The 20,153-nt window shown below is 32.4% G+C and overlaps 4 protein-coding genes and 1 long non-coding RNA gene across 5 annotated transcripts in view; 2 read left to right on the top strand and 3 right to left on the bottom strand.

Moving 5' to 3' along the window:
• LOC134832263 (uncharacterized) overlaps positions 1-20,153 on the bottom strand; it is a 219,740-nt gene that overhangs the window by 124,924 nt on the left and 74,663 nt on the right. The window lies entirely within an intron of this gene.
• Positions 4,861-6,085, bottom strand: LOC134830758 (toll-interacting protein-like). The gene is made up of 3 exons (XM_063844334.1): positions 6,010-6,085; positions 5,746-5,811; positions 4,861-5,689 (listed from the first exon to the last, which is right to left on the bottom strand). The coding sequence occupies exons 1-3, from the start codon at positions 6,040-6,042 to the stop codon at positions 4,934-4,936; spliced, it is 855 nt and encodes a 284-aa protein (XP_063700404.1). The 5' UTR covers positions 6,043-6,085; the 3' UTR covers positions 4,861-4,933.
• Positions 7,082-12,353, top strand: LOC134832236 (ralBP1-associated Eps domain-containing protein 1). Its single transcript, XM_063846211.1, has 5 exons — positions 7,082-7,319; positions 7,478-8,432; positions 9,453-10,134; positions 10,193-10,376; positions 11,237-12,353. The coding sequence occupies exons 1-5, from the start codon at positions 7,176-7,178 to the stop codon at positions 11,696-11,698; spliced, it is 2,427 nt and encodes an 808-aa protein (XP_063702281.1). The 5' UTR covers positions 7,082-7,175; the 3' UTR covers positions 11,699-12,353.
• On the bottom strand, positions 17,436-18,807 carry LOC134830080 (U5 small nuclear ribonucleoprotein 40 kDa protein-like). Its single transcript, XM_063843444.1, has 3 exons — positions 18,480-18,807; positions 17,716-18,424; positions 17,436-17,652 (listed from the first exon to the last, which is right to left on the bottom strand). The coding sequence occupies exons 1-3, from the start codon at positions 18,715-18,717 to the stop codon at positions 17,556-17,558; spliced, it is 1,044 nt and encodes a 347-aa protein (XP_063699514.1). The 5' UTR covers positions 18,718-18,807; the 3' UTR covers positions 17,436-17,555.
• Positions 18,878-20,022, top strand: LOC134832262 (uncharacterized). The gene is made up of 2 exons (XM_063846247.1): positions 18,878-19,012; positions 19,069-20,022. Exons 1-2 carry the CDS (start codon positions 18,962-18,964, stop codon positions 20,020-20,022), a joined length of 1,005 nt encoding a protein of 334 aa, XP_063702317.1. The 5' UTR covers positions 18,878-18,961.

The raw sequence follows: 20,153 nt of genomic DNA, 5'->3' as shown, positions 1-20,153 counted from the left end.
TGAAATTGAAAGAAGAGTTGACTATCCCAAAGAAGCACCTTCTTACGACTTATCATTGATTCGAGTAGCGAAAAAAATCAAGTTTAATTTGATGACTAAACCAGCTCCTCTTGAAAAGCAATTTATTGGAGCGGGAGAAAACGTAATTGTAAGTGGTTATGGAGAAACCGAAAATGGTACTACAACAAAACATTTAATGTGGACAAATTTGTTAACAATGTCCAATGAAGAGTGTAATGTAACTTTCGGGAATCTCATTGAGACTGATCTTTGTACTGCACTATCTAACAAGGGGACGTGTTACGGGGATTCTGGATCAGGATTGACTCGGAATGGAAAAATTATTGGAATTGTAAGTCGAGGGAGAAATTGCGTGAAAAATCCAACTATTTTTGTAAGAATTTCTAAATTTTATGATTGGATTAGGGAGATTACCATGGATCGAATTGTTGTGAATATTACAAGAGGGAAGTAAAATCAATCAGTTTCACTTATTTTTTTTAAGTTGATCGATTTTCAAGTTTTCCTTAAATGAATTATCATTAAGGACTGATTTGACATTTGAGTTGAAGATGCGAAGCTTTGTCTTTAGGCTTAGTTGAGTGCCTTTCTGATGCGTAGTTTCATGTCGTCTCTGACTCCTCCTGTAGTAGTTATCTTAGAAGTTACGTTGACAATCAACATGAAAGTACATTAACACGAAACTATAGAAGCAGATTGTTACCTTGAAAAGTTTTAAATTAATTTCAACTTACCTTCCTGGTTTGATAATCGATCCATCACAGTTGATTTCATCAAATTGATTAATTTTAACTTATAAAGCATCCAAGAACTATCGATTTTCAGTTTAAACTAATCTGTCAACAATGAAGTTTCTTCAATTTTTATCAGTTTTTGTAATCTTGATCCAATTAAGCTTTTCTAAAGATACCTCTGATGTATCTCCTTTCATCATCAATGGAAACAGAGCTCACGAAGGTCAATTTCCGCATCAAGCTCATATTCAATCGGTTTGGGATAATGAACCTAAACATGTTTGCAGCGGTTCAATAATCAGCGAACGTTACATCTTAACAGCTCGTGCTTGCATTGCATCTCCTGAAGAACTGGATTATGTTCGTGTTGTTGTCGGATCAATTTTCCGTAACAAAGGAACTTCTTACGAGATTGCTGAAGGAATAAAGTATCCAAGTGAAGATTTTCATAGTAATATAGGACTTTTGAAGCTTAAGACGAAGATCAAATTCAACTGTAAAACAAGATCGATTCCCATCTACAAATCTTGGGTTTATGGCGGATTCAATGTTGTTCTTAGCGGATGGGGAATGGTATCCAAGACCCCTGCTACTTATGAGAACCATTTGACGTACATAACGATGCAAACCCTAACCAATATCGGGTGTGAAAATTGGTTGAAGCTTGCAAATGTATCGAATTTGGAGCCATTTACAAATGGAGATCTTTGTGCTTTCAGTGAAAATGGAAAAGGTGCATGCCATGGTGACTATGGTTCTGGTCTCGTGTACAGAGGAAAACTCATTGGAGTAGTTTCTGCGGTAGTTCCGTGTGCGACTGGAGTTCCTGATATTTTTACAAGGATCACCGAATTCGCAACATGGATTGAAGATCACCTCGAAAGTGAGGATTCTAATGAATTATATGATGAACTTTTGAAAGTTTAAAAAAATAAAATTTCTACTTCGAACTTTCTAGATGGAACGTAATGACTTAAGTCAAGCTTATTGTAAACAATGAACTATGTGAAATGCAGATATTTCACAAATTTGTACTCCTTACTTCAAAATTTCACATTTTTGTACTCCTCATTTCATTTTTCTTCGAAATACAGTAAAAATTTCAATACTTACTCTTATTTATGGCGGGAAATCACATAAAATGTCATCTGAAACTAATTAAATTTCATAAATTCAGCTTAACGATCAATTTTCGCATCAATTGGTCACATTTAATTTGATTAAATCGATCAGTTTTTGTAGTTTTCGATTGATTTTTAGTCAAATCTCATCCATTCACGATGAGATATCTTCAATTTTTAACATTTTTGATGATTTTCATCCATTCAACAATTGCTCAAGATCTTTCCCCCTTCATTTTTCGCGGAAAAAAAGCTTACGAAGGACAATTTCCTTACCAAGTCATCATCCATTTTGCTATTCCAACACTTCCAGAACCCAGACACATTTGTAGCGGCTCCATCATCAACCCCCGATGGATCTTAACTGCTCGTCATTGTCTTCAAACAACAGATCCCCCGGATTATTGGCTTCATCATCGTGTCGTCGTTGGATCTGTGCATCGTAACAAAGGCGTTTCGTATGAAGTTGAAAAGGGAGTAGTACATCCAGGCGACGATTGGCACACCGATATCGGACTTTTGAAAACAAAGACAAAAATTAAGTTCAATTGGAAGACAAAAGCCATTCCGATTTACAAACATTGGGTTCCTTCGTTGAAATCTGTGGTTCTCAGTGGATGGGGTCATGATGAAAATGAGCAAGTAGTCGATCATTTGATGTACGTCAAAATGCGAACTGTACCGAAATGGATTTGTGAGAAATGGATTAAAAGTTCGAATTATACAGAGGCTATAGATCAATTGTTGCCTCTGACAAACCAAGATATGTGTGCTTATGCTGGAGAAAAGAAAGGCGCGTGTTTCGGGGATTCTGGAGGAGGACTTGAGTTGCATGGGAAACTTGTGGGAATCATTTCTCGTGGAATTCCGTGCGCTACTTCAGTTCCGGATGTATTTGTTAGAGTTTCCGAGTACAGGGAATGGATTCGGGAAAGTATAAGAAATAACTGAAAAAAACAAAAAACATCAGTTTTGTCAAAAACGTTTGAAAAATTGTATAAATTTAATGATTTTCTAAAAAGTTTAAGTAAAAAAAATTATGGCGGTTAAAATTTTAAATGGAAAATTTAAAATTATTTTTAAAAAATATTTCGTTTTGTTTTAAGACTCATTTTAAGTTTTTTCACATTTAATTTCAGTGAATTTAAAAATTCAAAAATTTTTCCTTTTTTCAGATTTTTTATTTATTCTAATTTTGAATATGTTTGAAATTTTCACTTTAAAAATAAAAAATCTGTCTAATTAGAAAAAAAAATTTTTTATTTTTTTTCAAATCAATTTTTTTTTCTATGTTTTATTTGAAAAAGTTCAAAATTATCTGTTCGAAATTTATCAAAATTGAGCATTTTTTTCATTTTCACGTTTTTTTCAAGGATTTTCAAAAATTAAAAAATATGTTTTGTAATGAATAAAAATATTTCATGAAAAAATTTTAAATAATAAATTTTTTTTGTTAATTCAAAAAAAAACTATAATCTCAAATTTTTACATTTTTTGTTTTTCAAATTTTTTTTAAATTTTGAATGTTTTGAAACAAAAAAAAAAAAATTTCGATAAAATTTTAAAGTTGATGAAAATATTTTTTTAAAAAATTTTTTTCCAAAATTTTTGAAAAAAATTAATTATAGGTATTCAAAAAAATATGTTTTGAAAACTTTTTTTACAAAATTAAAAATAATTTTTAACAATTTTTGAAAATTCAATAATTCATTTTTGTTGTTTTGTTTTTACATTGAATTTGTCAAAAGAATTAAAAATAAAACAAAAAAATTTAAAAAATTTTTAATTAAAATTTAAAAAAATGAATATCAAAAAATAACATGTTATTTTATTTTTTTGAAAAAATAATTTTTCAATAATTTTTTTTTGAAAATTATTTTTAAATTACAAAAAATTCGTTGAAAACGATTTTAATATAAAGGCATGAAAAATCAATTTGTCGAAAAAAAAAGTTTAAATAAAAATTTTCATAAAATACAAATATTTTTGAATATGAATTTCGAAATTTTTAAAAATTTTAAAAAATCATAAAATATTTAATTTTTTGTCGAAAACATGGTGAAAAAAAAAATTTTTAATTTAGATTTTTATTTTTAGCCTGAAAAAAAAACATTTTTTTGAAAGTTTTTTCAGATATTTTTAAAAATTTCATAAAAAAAATTATTTTTTCAAAAAAAAATTTTTATTTTAGGAATTTGATTTCCATTTTAAAAACTTTTATTTAAATTTTATAAAATAATTTTTGAAAAAATTCTAAATTAAAAATCAACAATTAATAAAAATTTAAAAAAAAAAAAAAATTTTCTGAATTATTTTTATTTTTTTTTTCATGAAAAATTATATTAAATGGGAAAAAAAATTAATCAAAGGAAAAATGAATTTTAAAAAAATTTTGTAAAGTACTTTTTCGTTCAAAAATAATCAAAATTTTTTTCAATAATTTTTGATTCATTGAAATCTCGCCTGGACTTTTATGTATTTTTATTTGAAAAGCATTTTTGTGTCAAAAATTTAAAAATACAATAATTTTTTAAAAAATTTTTAAAAATGTTAAAAATTTTTTTGTTTTTAAATTTGTTAAATCATTGAATTTTTAAGCAAAAAAAATTAAAAGTGCGAAATAAAACTAAATAGAAATTAAAAAATAAAAAACAAATAAACAAAAATTTAAATTTGAATAAAAAGTTCAAAAAAGCATGAAAAACTCACATTCTGAGGCTGAAGCTGAAAATCTATACAATTGAATTGCATTGAAAATTTCTTTATAGTGTGTCAAGTTAATTCAAATAAAAAAAAATTGAGAAATAATTTTTTTTTCTTAAAAAGTAATGAAATTTCGTTAAAAATCAATAAATTTTTTGCTTCGATATTTAATTTTTAAAATAAAATTTGCTTTAAAAAATAGAAAAAAAACTTCGACGGGTAGAACGAAATCTACGGGTCCATCAGAAAATTCTCATGAAATTGAAAAAAAAATCATGAATAGATAAATTTATTTTTTATTTATTTTTTAGGAGTATGGAATAGATAAAAGCAGTACTTTTCATTAAAATAGAATTAATTAGTCATCGAGAGAAGAGAATTAACAGTGGCTTCTCTATTTCCCCGATTTGCTTCGCCCACAGATTTAATGACTTCCGTATCGATATTCGGGAACATCTCGGAAATCTGTTGAACATCGACGTCGCTCAGCTCACGAACTACGGGAACGGGCGGTTGAACAGATACCGGCACTTGTTGTTGCTGCTGCGGTATGGGATGCATTTGTTGCGGATGCACAAAAACTTGCCGCCCCGAACCGACATTCGGGACCATTACCATATTCGCGCCCGGCGTCTGGGAGTACGGCTGAATGTTGTAGGCAACGGGAGTCGTGCTGAAACTCATGACGAGATGAATTTGACCTTCGAGCGCTTCGCCCTGCTTGCCCGACAAGCAATACCATTCATCGACAGTTTCGCCCTTCAACACGGCATCGGGGATTTTAATTTCAGCCCAGGCAATTAGTTCATCCATCGTGAATTGACACTCGTCGTAAATCTCGAGACTGAGTGATTTGACACCGTGCGGAAGCTGCGTGTGGATTGTGCGATCGAAACGGGGATTTCGGGCGCCATTTGGATCCGTTTGCGTCTCGTAGATGAAATGACCGACACGGAGACGCACATATGGGTCCATGCGAGACAATCCGTAATTTTTTACGAGTTTCGCTTGCACGACAGTGATCGAAAGGCGACCCATGATGTTGGGTGCGAAACCAGATTGGATGATTTGTTGTTGTTGTGACAGTGCAAGACATGTTTGGCGATCAACCTAAAAAAGGAAAAAAATCGTAAAATTCTTTTAGAGTTAAAGAAAAATCAACTTACAGCTTCTTGAATGTCCTGTGGTGTTTGAAGACGCAAGAAATCCGGTGCCAAAGGACCGATAACGGCCTGTAATAAAAGATAAAAAGCTTTAATTAGATACAGAAAAACAAATGAGTCATCCGATAAGCGAGAAATCCCCCAATATGTCTCCGAGATTTGGCTTTTTTAGGTAATTATTGGATTAAATTTCAACATTTTCTTGTGAAATATTTGGTTTTAAACCAAATTTTATTATTTTCAGAAGGATTTTCTTGATATTTTTACCTTTTTCCAGCGTTCAACTCGTTCAGTGGTCATTGTTTTTAAAAAAATCTATTTTATTGTCAAAAGTGAAATAAGGTTGCCAGATATGTCTAATTCAAATTTTGAAAATTTTTACAATTTTTGATTCAAAAATATCATTTTTCGAAGCTTTAAGAATGTGATTAAAATTTTTAATAATTTTTTTTTTCTAAAATTAAGCTCAAAAAATTTTTCATTTAAAAAAGTTTTTTTGATTGATTTCTCATCAATTTTCATATTTTAGTGAATAGGAAAACTTAAAAAAATATTTAATTAAAAAATGAAAAAAAAAAAAAAAATTAAAAATTAATAAATTAAATACCTAATGATTTAAAAAATTTTCTAAAGTATTGAGATTTTTTTCTTATCTTCAATTCTTAAAAATTAAAAAAAAATCCAAAACAATCTTGAAATTAAATTTAAAATTTTGAACCGAAAATTGAAAAATTCTTAGTTAATTAATAAAAACTTATTAAATTTTTAGTTTATTTCAGATTTTGTTTATTTTTGAAAATTTTGAATATTCATCAAAATAAATATTTTTTTTTCAAATTATTGATTGCTAAATTAAAAAAAAAATAAAATTTTAAAGTTTTCTTGCTTGTTTCTTAAGAATATAAAAAAAAATTATACGAGAAAATCAATTTTTTCTTGCCCTTAATTAATTTTTAAAAATGTTGTATCAAGAGTTGACAAGTTTTTAATTTTTCTTTTAAAAATAATTGAAAAAATTAATTAAATTAAAATTTGTATGAATACTTTTCATTTAAAAATTCTCAATTTCAAAAAAAAAAAATTTTTTTTTTTAAGTTTTAAACTTTATAAACGACTAAATTTTAGAAAAATAATCTAAATAAAAATAATAATAATTTTTTTAGAATGTTTAATTTTGTTTGAAAATTAAAAAAAATCATTTTAAAAAAAATTTCAAACATTCTAAAAAAAAAAAATTCGAACAAAAAAAAAATAAACACTTGGCAACCTTAATGCAGAAAGTGAAAATTGACAGTCGCCGTTGCACTTGACAGCCGAACAAAAAATCTGAAAACAGAGGAAAAATAAAAGTGCACGCATAAAATTGCAAAATTCACACCATTATCGGGTAAATGTGCACGTAAAAGCGGATTCAAGTCAAAGAACAAGCAAAAATGGACGATCTGGAGTTGGATACGGCACAGGAAAGATATTTCCATGACTTGTTCTTATGCTGCGAGTCGGAAGGAAAGGTGCCAGCCTTGAGAGCTACGGAGCTGTTTCGCTCTGCAAATTTATCAAATCAAATTATCACACAGGTAAGTGCCCGAAAAATGCCCAAATTTCGATTTTTGGATGAATTTCTGGTAAAAATCTCGTCGCAGCGTGATTTTTCTCCTCTCTTGTTTGCAAAGTGATAAAATTTTTCGGTGTATTTATTTATAAACTTTTTTTTTGTTTTTCGCTATCGTTATAGATAACACTATTGGCTGGTGTACCACAAACGGCCTTGCATCTATCCAAGCGACAATTTTACTCGTGCTTAAAGTTGATTAGTGCACACCAAGCGAATCTTCCGTTGCGCGAGGAGATAATTACGAGTAGTATGGTGGCATTGTCGTTGCCAAAATTTAATTGGAAAGATTCGCCTCCGTTGGATGGCACGTCGTCGTCGTCGTCGGCAGCAGCAGTAGATAGAAATGGAATTATTGACAAGCAGGGAACAGGTTCGTCGACAACTTCCGCGAATCGGCAATGGATCGAAGTACGAAGTCCGGACCTGATTGAGTTGGCAGCGAACAAAAATGACGCAGGAACGCACGAAGTAGGGACCAGTGATTTACAAAGTACCGATTCGGAAGTTGAGCCGGGCGAACAAGTGCCGCGAAAAGGATCGCCCGAAGCCTGGAGCACGGCAAGTGATAGTCCCACGCCGACAAATAGCGTCGTTGCGGATCGCCCATGGGCTAAGGGCGCAATGTGGCTTTGCGAGGAACAACGACAACTGCTTGGCACGGAGGAGGAGTCGAGTGATAGGCATAGCAGCGACGACGATCACGACATCGATCTCGAGTCCGTGTACCAGATTTTGCCGGAGCAGCAAGAGTATTACGTGAAGCAGTTTCGTGCCGTGCAACCTGATATTAATGGCCTGTTGTCGGGTCATATTGCCAAAGTATTTTTCGAAAAGTCGCGCATTCCCGTGGACGAGTTGCGACACATCTGGCAATTGTGCGACGTGACGCGCGACGGCGCTTTGAGCCTTAACGAATTTATTGCTGCGATGCATTTAGTGGTGCTGCGACGGAATAATATTCCGATACCGGCAACGTTGCCGCCCAATTTGGTGGAAAAATTACAATTGGTTGCGCCGTCGAAGCAGGAGGCAGCCGAAGCGGATCTCTTACATCTCGAAAGTGATGACAATAATGGTGAGTTTTTAATTTTTTTTCCGCATTTCAAAAAAAAAAGTATAAATAAAAATATTTAAAATTAAATTTTGTTGTTAAAAATTATTTAAATTAAATTTTTAAATATTTTAAATTACTTTTAACAATTTAAATTTAAAGTTAGAATTTTTTTGTTTTAAAGTTATCAAAAATATTTTTTATTTTTTTACTGTAATTTTTTATGATTTTTTTTTTTAATTTTATGAACTCGATTTCAATGAATAAAAATTATAAATAAAATCTTGAACTACAAATTTTTGAAAAAAAATTTTTTTTTATCAAAAATTTGGTAAAATTTTAAAAAATTTAAGATTTTTTTTTTAAAAAAAAGTTATTTTTTCTTTACAAGTGATGTTCAAGAAATTATAAGAAATTTTCGCTTTAAATTTATTTTAATTTTTTATCATACGAATTTCTAAAAAAATTCAAAGAAAGTTTTTCAAAAATAATTTAGTTAAAACAATTTTTGACTTTTCATAAAAAATTTAAATTTTAAAAGATTTTATTTATAATTTTTTTTCATTAAAATCGAGTTCATAAAATTAAAAACAAAAATTTAAAAATATTTTTGATAACTGATAAACTAAAAATTATAACTTTCTAACTTTAAATTGTTAAAAATTACTTAAAAATTTAATTTAAATCATTTTTAACAACAAAATTAATTTTAAATATTTTCACAATTTTTTTTTTTATAAATTTAATCAATATTATTTATTTTTTTACATTTTAATTTCATTGTAAGTTTGTTAGAAAAAGCGAATTTTGATAAAAATTTTAATTTAAAAGAAAAAAATAGTCCAATGATATTTTTTATGAATTATTTAAAAAGAAATTCTCTTAAATTAGAAATTTTGATTTTTTTTTTGATAATTTTTGTCATAATTTAAAAATTTTTGTTGGTAATTTTTTTTAAAGATTTTAAAATAAATTCTTAGATAAATTATTTAATTTGAAATTTTCAAATAAACAAATTTTCTAATATATTTTTAAATTTTGCAGAACATTTAATTCCCCGCAAAGGACGTGATTACACGAAAGCGCCTCCTCTTCCCGCAACGTCATCAAGTAGCAGTAAACAAGTTGTTTCCAGACCCGAATCTTCGTCTCCCTCAAAGGCAGATCCATCGTCTCCCGACTCATCATCGACCGCAACAAATGTCGTCACAAAAACTACCACAACAAAAAAAGAATGGACAAAATTTCCCGAATCCCCAACTTCCTCGAATCTATCAAGTCCCGGCCCAAAACCCGTGAACTTTGACTTGCAACGTACTACGCAGGCAATCGTTTCTGATCCGCAAATTTTGCATCCCGTACCGTTACGCGTGACGCCCGAAGTTGTCGACGAGGACTTGCATCGTCGAAAAACCACGGAATCCGGCTTGGTTTACGAAGCAGGTGTCATAATTCGCGAAAATACAAGTCCAAAAGTGCAAAATTCCACAACGACGACGTCACATTCGCGCGATTCGAGCGACATTCGCCCGATTCAACGACCACAGCCGAAGAAAATGTCGTCGAAGGGGGCAATTCCGCCGCCGCCTCAACGCGAACCCAGTCTCACGACAACTGACAGTATTGATGCGCCATCGAGTGTTGCCGCTGCTGCGCCAGTTGGACCGAATCACAGTTTTGCCGGATTGCCCAGTAAGAAGGAACCGCCGCCATTGCCGCCTCCAAGGTAAGATTTTTTTAAATTTTCTCAAATTTCGATAAAAAAAAAATATTTTTCTTTGTAGACCAAACAGACATCATCGAAGTAGTAGCTTGGATCTGAAAAAATTAAAATTAGGAAATGACGAACAAGGTCAACCGACAACGACAGGCCCACATTTGCAACCAATGGCATCTTATGATGGTTACATGGAATCAGGAAATGCTGCTGAATTCGCGAATTTTGCTCATTTTCCTGATGGTAGCAAGGTAAAGTTTCAAAAAAAATTAAAAATATTTTTTAAAATTTTTTATAAATTAAAAAGTTCAAAAATTAAAAAAAAAAAATTATTTTAATTTTTGAGTATAAAATTTAAAAAAAAAAAAATTAATTTTTCCTTCCATTTCAAAAGCCGAAAATCCAATGGGGCAAAATAAAAAAAAAAGTTAAAAATGTCATCAAAATTGACCGTTTTTCCGACATTTCTCATACTTTTTCAAAGAATATTCTAAAATTAAAAAAAAAAAATTAAATTTTAAATGTTTTTGTGCTGAAAATTGTATTTTAACATGAATTTTCTTCTTTAAATTTTTTTTCAAAAAAATTACTTTTTGACAGTTGTTTTTATGAATTTTTTTGGTTTAAAATTTTTTATCAATTTTAAATTATCAAATTCATACATAAAAAAATAATTTAAATTTCTTCTGTGAGATATATAAATAAATTTATAATTGATAAAAAAATTTAAAAAAAAATCATAAAAAGTAATTTAAAAAAAATAAAATTCTTTTAAAAAGTTGTTTAAATTTGGAGCGGCCTAAAAAATTAAAAAAAAATTTTTTTTTTTTCAAAAATTTTTTTTTTCGAAAAATTTTTTTTTTCAAAATTTTTTTTTTAAAAAAAAAATTTTTTTTTAAAAATTTTTTTTTTATTTTGATTTTTCGACTTTTAAAATATTTTATAGTTTTGACTCAAGCTTAAGTTTAAGAAATTTTGGCTTTTTTTTTACCAAAATATTTTTTTTAAATTTTTTTATCACTATAAATTTAATATTTTAGAAAAAAATTAATTAAAAAAATTTAAAACTCTGATTTAATTGAATTAACTTACATTTTTTCTCCATTTTCAGGACAACAAAGCATCCGGCGATCACTCGAAACAACCGCCTCAACCGTTCCCGCGCAGCAGTTTGACAAATTCCCTCATCGGTAATCGTTCGTCTGCCTTCGAGGTGTACCGCAAACCAAATCACACCTCGTCCTCTCGAAATTCCCAGTCGCCGCACGAAGTTGCAATGGTAACCGCTGCTGCTGCCGTAAACGGCAACACAATGTCGCAAATGGAGTACGAGAAACGCGTAATTGCCATCAGTGACAATCTCCGTTTGGTACGAATCAAGCCGGGCGAAACGATGGTTGACGTGCTGAAGCATTTGAAGGAGCAAAATCACCTGTTGTTGCGTCTTTGCAACGACTTGAGTGAAGAACTTTTGGGCGTGCAATACAAACGTGAGGAGCTACGTTTGAAAATCGAAAATGCGGCGACATCCGCCAACAATGGGCAACTCACGAGTAATCAGGCAAACATTTAAATATGTGAAAACGAATGAATTTCTCCATTATTTTTTTTTTGGCTTTGACATATTTGTACACATAAATTTTGTAGACAAAAAAAAAAGCTTTGTAAGTGATTGAAAGAAGAAAGTTGATCCTTTTTTGTGTAAAAAAAATGATAATAAATTTAAAGAAAATAGTAAATGTACTAAAAAAATGAAAGAAAATGCAACGGAAAAATTTTCTACTACTTTATCATGTTGTTGTACAACCAATAGTATCTTGCTCTGTGCCATAAAAACTTTTTTCCTTTTTAAAAAATATCAAAATTTAGAGTAAATTTTGCATTTTAACGCAAGTAATTTTAAAAGACTACAAAACGACTATCAATTTAGCTTCTTTTTTACTCTATCTCGTAGGAAAAAATACAATTTTAAGCTCAAAAACGCGATTCAAAATCCTCTCCGTACTGAAAATGTTTCCTTTTTTCCCCCACAAATAATCTAGAAGCAATTTCCGTTGTTTCGTTATTAACATAAAATAGATTCAAACAAAAGAAATTTAAAAAAATAGAAAAAACCGTTATTAATGTTACAAAATAATAAAATAAATATAAAAAATTTAATAGACATCCACAAACAAAATATAACAAATATTTAATTAAAGAGAGAGAAAAAAACTTATTAATTGCACACTTGGTAAAACACATCAAAACAAAAAAAAAATAAAATACAATTTTAAGCATGATTGCGTAAAGTTAAATTTAATTAATTTAATGAATAAAAATATTAAAAAAAAAGAAAGAAAGTTGAAAATTCTCAAATTATTATAATTAAAGTAACAAAACATATTGAACAAAATGAAAATATAAAATTTTATGTTATTTGTAAATCTAATGAAAGTGACTACAATAAAATATTTATGCAAGAAAAATATTTCTGAATTTTTCGACAACTTTTTGGTTTTTTTTTAATTTTAGCTTTGAAATCCATCAAAAGTTTGTTAGATCTTGACTTGAAAAATTTCATGACCGAAAAATTTTTTTTTTATTTCTTCAAAAATCAAGAAGATTTTGATGAAAATCATCTTTAGAATGAATATTTATTCAATTTTAGCTTTGAAATCCATCAAAAATTGATTAAAACTTGACTTGAAAAATCTCATGACCGTTTTTCTTCTTTTTAGAAAAAACGGTCAAGGAAAAAAATTTTTTTTTTTCTTCAAAAATCAAGGAGATTTTTGACTTGAAAAATTTCGTGAGATCTTGACTTGAAAAATTTCATGGCCGTTTTAATTTTTTTTTTTTTTTTTTATTTCTTCAAAAATCAAGAAGATTTTGATGAAAATCATCTTTGGAATGAATATTTATTCAATTTTAGCTTTGAAATCCATCAAAAGTTTGTTAGATCTTGACTTGAAAAATTTCATGACCGAAAAATTTTTTTTTTATTTCTTCAAAAATCAAGAAGATTTTGATGGAAATCATCTTTAGAATGAATATTTATTTAATTTTAGCTTTGAAATCCATCAAATGTTTGTTAGATCTTGACTTGAAAAATTTCATGACCGAAAATTTTTTTTTTTATTTCTTCAAAAATCAAGAAGATTTTGATGGAAATCATCTTTAGAATGAATATTTATTTAATTTTAGCTTTGAAATCCATCAAAAGTTTGTTAGATCTTGACTTGAAAAATTTCATGACCGAAAATTTTTTTTTTTATTTCTTTAAAAATCAAGGAGATTTTGATGGAAATCATCTTTGGAATGAATATTTATTTAATTTTAGCTTTGAAATCCATCAAAAGTTTGTTAGATCTTGACTTGAAAAATTTCATGACCGTTTTAATTTTTTTTTCGAAAAACGGTCAAGGAAAAAAAAATTTTTTTTTTTATTTCTTTAAAAATCGACGAGATTTTGATGGAAATCATCTTTAGAATGAATATTAATTCAATCTTAGCTTTAATAAAAAAATTAAATAATTCTAAAAAAAATAAAAAAATATTTTTCACTTTAGGCGAATAAATTTAATTTCTTCATTTTTTGTCCCATGAAGATTTTTAAATAAAATAAATAAAAAAATAAATATTTTTAATTGGAAAAAATGAAAATATAAAATTTTTCGCCTTAGAAACTTTCACAAAATAACTTGCCTTCAGAAAGATTTCAAAACATTTTATTTTAAATAAAAGTTAGACAAGGACTGAAGACATTTTGCACTTGTAGAATTTCAGGAATCAAATTTCCATGGAATTTTTTTGATCCGCCTAATCCCATTACTACTAAAATAGTTAAAAAAATTAATAAAAAATAAAATTACAACAAAAACACTCAATTAAATTAATTAATTAATGCACACAAATCTCCTACAAAACTCTAAATTTCATCAATTTCATCGGCTTGCCCTTTTGCGAAAAACTTCCGCTCTTCAAATTTGGAGGCGTGCCCGACGGCGGATTATTAAACAGCACTGGACCAGCTTGAGGGCCTGAAATTTGTTGAACGGGCGATGAAATCAACGGACTTGCCATCATGGGACTCGGCAAAATTTGACTCTGCATCATCGGATTCGACATGAGAGTTTCCGAGTCGTCGACATTTGACCCCCCGAACAAGTTGGATTGCATTTGTTCGATTTCCTTCAGTAAATTGTACCGTTGAAACAGGAGGCCGTCATTGAGCATCATGTGAGGTGATGGATATCGTTGCTGCTCTACGTTCGAAGTCGTTCCTGGATATCCGGCATACGGATTAAAAGGTTTTTTCTGTGCAAATTGTTGCACTTGGAACTGCTGCGACGGAATAGCGGAAACTTTTTGCGGGAATTTTACTTCAGGCATCATTAAACGAACAACTTTTTTCGATTCTGCCGGAAATTGCATCTCATCCATCATGTCAAAGGAATTTTCGTCGTCTTCATCGTCAGAATTTTCATCGGATTCGTCATCATCGTAGTTATTTTCAGTGTGCGGTGCATAATAAGCCATCGGATTTGCGATTCCTGGCGTCATATCCATTTGTGAAAATTGTTCCGGAAGTTGTTTAAAAGGAGGCGGAGGCAAAGACGGATGATTTGGAGCCCATTGTTCGTTGTTATTATGATGCGGTGAGTTCCACGGATTAAATTCATGCTCAATATTCACATAAGACGTCGGCGTTTCTTGCGTCGTTTTGACTTTTTTAGCTGGATGCTTCTGCGAAACCTTTTTCGGAGCACGTGGCGTCCCCATTTGGGACCAATTTTGGAAATTATTGTTCTTCAAGGTCGCATGAACGGGAATTACCGAAGGTTCGGTAGCCATATTCGGCATATTTGCGTTCATATCTACATAAGATGTTGCCGGGGGATGCTGCGACGACCATTCATGAGCTTTTTGGAAGGTTTGTGGTTGCGGCGTAACTGGATGTTCGGGAGCATGATTCGAAATTATATCCATGACGGACGAATGAACGGGATTTTTTGTTGGTTTTACGGAAATTTTCTTTGGTTTCCTCGGGTTTTCGCAATTTTTCGACTCTTGCTCCTTAAATTCCGTTTTTGTGGTGCTCGAGGATTTAATTTCGTTCTCGGCATCTTCGAAAATGTTGGGAATTTGGATGGGCGGAGGATGCATTCCTGTCATTTGACGCTGTTCTTGGATGTAAACCGGGAGTTCAGCAGGCGGTTTGCGAGATTCCAAAGCCAAAGGTTGAGAAGGACGCGATTTTTGTGCCATTCGACTTCGTTCGCGGATGCGACTCGATCTGGATCCACGTTTGGCGTCGTTGAGATCGTCATCGGTGATTATAACGATTTTATTTTTTTGTTCCTCGTCTTTGTTGGAGGGTGCCATGAAGAGATCTCGCAAGGATGTTGTGAAAAATTTATCTTCCATGACGGGAGGTGACTTGAATAAATTTCCGCCAGACTTGTAACTGGACCGAACAGTGGTTTCCAACGGATTTTTCAGGATGAAACGACTTTTTAACGGTAATTTTTGCGATGATTTTTCAATTTTTGTTGAATTTTTGTCATTTTTTTCATCAAAATTTATTTTTTTAGGTTCATATCCTTTGGGCGAAGGAATTCCAACGAAATCGGAGTTCACGAAAGTGTGTCTTTCCATTGACGTTGGTTCAGTAAAAGTTGGTTTCACTTCAGTTGGGACATTTTTCGCATCAGTGGTTTGATTAGAAACTTTCACTTCGGTGTCGATCGTGTTTTGATCAATCGGAGCTACAACAATGGGTCTCTTGAAGCGTCTCGTGACATTTTTACGTCTAATGGTACGAGATTTACTCCTTAAATCTCTCTTTCCGAACACCATTTCTTGATCCCCCATGCCCGGAGCGACGTTATATGATCGACTTTTGAGGAACGACAACGGTTGACGTCTGTTATTGAACATATCGCGAATATTGAAGAACGTTGAGACCATTTTTGGGATATTTGGAACACTTGCGCTCGCGGCACTTTGCAACAAAGACACTCCCGAAGCAGCCATCAGTGCTTCAGCATTCGGCAGAGGCAACATCGAAGCGAGATCCATGAAAGTTTTCCGTTGTGGCTCGATTTTGTTGGTTCTCGTTGACGAATCCAGGGAAATTAACTCGTCGCGATGCAGCAAATGCTTCGGGATTTTGCCCGGGAAGGCATTCCAGTTGAAGCGCCAATCATGATCGATGTCGGGCGGGTAGAGACCGTCAATTTGCAAGTCAGAGTCGATACTGGCAGTTGCAATGCGAGTTAAAAGAGCGAAGACAAGTAGATGCATTCTGACCATGACCGTGATTTGGTCATGAATCGACTAAACCAAGGCTGAGGCAGTGACAACGGTTTTATATGTTGGCATTTTGGAAAATTTTCCAACTTTTACTTTTGTTTCAAGTGCATTGTGGGCAGTAATTAACGTGGATCGACGTTTTATTGAAGTGAATTAGAAGTTGTCGTGATAGAAAATTTTTCAAAGGCTTATTCAATTATTGAAAATGTTCATTTTTGGAGCTAATACTTTATTTTGAGAACGTAAAAGTTCATTTCGAAGAGCTAAGGGTGAATTTCGAAGAGCTAAGGGTTAATTTCGAAGAGCTAAGGGTTAATTTCGAAGAGCTAAGGGTTAATTTCGAAGAGCTAAGGGTTAATTTCGAAGAGCTAAGGGTTAATTTCGAAGAGCTAAGGGTTAATTTCGAAGAGCTAAGGGTTAATTTCGAAAAGCTAAGGGTTAATTTCGAAGAGCTAAGAGTAAATTTCGAACAGCTAAGGGTTAATTTCGAAGAGCTAAGGGTTCATTTCGAAGAGCTAAGGGTGAATTTCGAAGAGCTAAGGGTTAATTTCGAACAGCTAAGGGTTAATTTCGAAGAGCTAAGGGTTAATTTCGAAGAGCTAAGGGTTCATTTCAAAACCTGTAGGTTCATTTTAAGAGCTGAAAATTTTGATTTGAGAACTAAGAAGTTTATTTCGAGAGCTGAAAAATTAATTTCGAAAACTGAGAAGTTTATTTCGAAAGCTGAAATTTTTTTTCGAAAACAGAAAATTTTATTTCGAAAACTGAAAATTTTGTTTCGAACATGGATGGATTGATTTGAACAGCTGAGAGTTTGTTTTCAAAAATTGAAAAATTCATTTTAAAAACTAAAAAATTCATTTCGAAAAATAAAAATTTTGTTTCGAAAACTGAAAAATTAATTTCGAAAATTGAATATTTTAATTTGAGAATTTAAGTTCTTTTTCGAGCTTTTCGAGCTATCGACAATAGCTTTTTATAAAAAAAAATTTTTTTTTAGGATATTTAAAACATTTTCGAAACTTCTTTTAGCCCAAGTACATTCCGAGACTCACATGAATGACAAAATTAATGCTCTATTAATTAGTATTTATTTTTTTTTTCAATCAAACGAATGCACATTCTTATCAATATTATGCATCAAGTTCACCCAAGTACAAAGTTTTGTCACTGCTGCCACTCAAAATTATCGGTTCGGTTGGATGGAAGTCAACATCGTTAATGGATCCACTGCAAAAAGAAAAAAAAATTAATTGCCTTAAAAATATTTTCACAATTAATCGAATTACTCACTTGTGACCCGGCAGCCTGTATAAAATGCGACTCGACGGCACATCCCAAATGTACAACAGTCGATCAGCAGATCCGCAAGAGACACGTTGCGAGTCCGGAGACCACGCCGCTTTCAGCAAATGTTTCTCAAAGTTGTGTTGATGCCCGCCAAAAATCTTTATCAACCGCTCTCCCGACACATAAGGCCGAATATCCCAAATCCGCAGCGTATTATCCATGGAATTGCTCAACACGTAGGCGCCATCCGGCGACAAACTCACGCCAGTAATGGTATCTGTATGACCCTTCATCTCGAACAAAACTTCATTTTTTCGCAGATCCCAGAGCTTTAAAACGTTATCGATGCCTCCCGAGATGACCTGTTCGCTCGTGTCGTTGAAACAAACGGCAGTCACTTGATACGGCGTCTCAATTGTTTGAACAGCGAACTTTTTCCGGGCATCCCAGAGCCGAATCGAGCGATCATCTGACCCCGAAACGACCATTTCGGTGCCACGCCGCGCTCCCCGACACGAATTCACGAAATTTGTGTGTCCCCGGAGCTTGCGGATGCGCGTGCATGTGGCGACATCCCAAACGGCGCAATTTTTATCAATCGAACTTGTGTACAAATGACTTCCGTCGGGCGAAAAATGCACTTCAGTAACAGCATTTGTGTGTCCATTCAGTACTCCAACGTTCTCGCATTCGCCAAACGTTTTCCAAATGTCTAAAAAATGAATGAAATTCATGAAAAATTCATTTTCAAGCCGATTTTTACTCACAAATTTGTCGATCAGCCCCCGATGAGACCAAATGTTCGCCCTCCGGATGAAATTCGCATGAAAAAACATCAGCTTGATGTCCTTCCAAGCACATAATTGGGGAAAAGAGACTGCTGGTGCGAGAAATTCCAGCTTCAAGCAACTGTTTATCCTTATTCGTGAGTGGAACCAGTTCATTGTTGCGCGATTTTTTCGTTTGGACTTCTACCAAGGCGTCGGATTGACGTTTCTGACCCATTTTTAACCCGAATTTTAATTGAAATCTTGTTAAATTTAAATAATTTCTGTTTACAGCATCGAAAGTTGGTCGGCAAATCAAAATTTAGGGTTCCCAATTTCAATTTTTACCCAAAAACTTGAATTAGCGAGTGCGATTTTTAAAAATTTGTCATTTAAACGTCAAACAAAAACGGCATGATATCAACAAAAGTGCTCTTTCCGCAAATTTTCTGCTGTTTTTCACATTTTAAAGCATTTTAGCGATGTCGAAGACGGATGTGCAGAAAATTTACATCGACGAAGATCCAAATGCGGTAAGAAATTTCTTCAAATATTTGTTTTTTTCGATTTTTCATCATTTTTTCCGTAGACCTTGACACACGAAACATGTCCGGAATGTGCAAAACAGGGAAAAACGTTTAATTTGCGTTACATGCACATCAATTACGAGGAGGCTGTGTACAAATGTTCTAGTCCAGACTGCATGTTCCCCTACAGGAACTTTAAATTTAAGAATTTCGTCGAGAAAACCGTCTATCGGTACAATGTAGCGTCCTCCGAAGACGATACCGACAACGAAGATGTCGATAATTGGCTGGATTCGTTGTCTTTTAGTCCTGCCAAAACGCAAAAAGCCCAAAATGAAACGTACTCATCGTCGGAACAAGCCTTCTCGCATGCCATGGACCAATTACAAGACGAATTGAATGAAATTCTCTCGTCGCATTGCAAGGAAATCGAAAAATCCGCATCAGATATCAGTCCATCGCCGTCGCCGCCGCCTCTGCTGCCTGAAAAAACCGAAAAAACTCCTCAGAAAAAGCCTCAAAGTGATAAACCGAGAAAACTCTCCAAATGCTACGACTTTATTCGACAAAAATCCGGAGGAACGTTGGATGTGCCGAAAGTCAAAGACACTCCAGAGCATAATTTAACGCAATCTACCTCGTTCAAAGTGCCGCATCAACCGGTGAAAGAAGCAATTAACTCGCTAAAAATGAATTTACAAAGTCCAAAGAAACACAGATCGGGTCGCAGCAGCAAGAGACACTCGAAAACGCCCGTCGCGCCACAAAGTAGTCCAAAGAAGCCAAAGAAGGGAAGCGAAACGGATCGATCTCAGGCGTTGTCGTTCCTGAATCACGTCGAAATGTTCAACAAATGCCAAAAGGAGCCAGAAAATATTCCGATGGATACGCAAACGACAGACATTCCGTTTCGGATTGACATCCTGCCTTTGTACAGCGAGCCTCAGATTTCGAGTTTTAATAACAGTCTCGGTCTAAAAATTAAAGTTGAAGAAAATAAATTCAGTTACTATTGAGAAAATGTGTTTTTTTTTGTAATTTCAATTTTGAAATTTTAAATTAAAAAAAATATATTTAAAAAAAAAAGGTTAAGGCTTCAAAAATTTAGATACGAATGATTTTTGAGGAGATTTAATTTTTTTTTTAT

Source organism: Culicoides brevitarsis, chromosome 2 (assembly GCF_036172545.1).
Source record: "Culicoides brevitarsis isolate CSIRO-B50_1 chromosome 2, AGI_CSIRO_Cbre_v1, whole genome shotgun sequence".
Taxonomy (NCBI): Eukaryota; Metazoa; Arthropoda; class Insecta; order Diptera; family Ceratopogonidae; genus Culicoides; species Culicoides brevitarsis.
The sequence above is the reverse complement of the archived record's forward strand: the minus strand, read 5'-3'. Positions and strand labels throughout refer to the sequence as shown.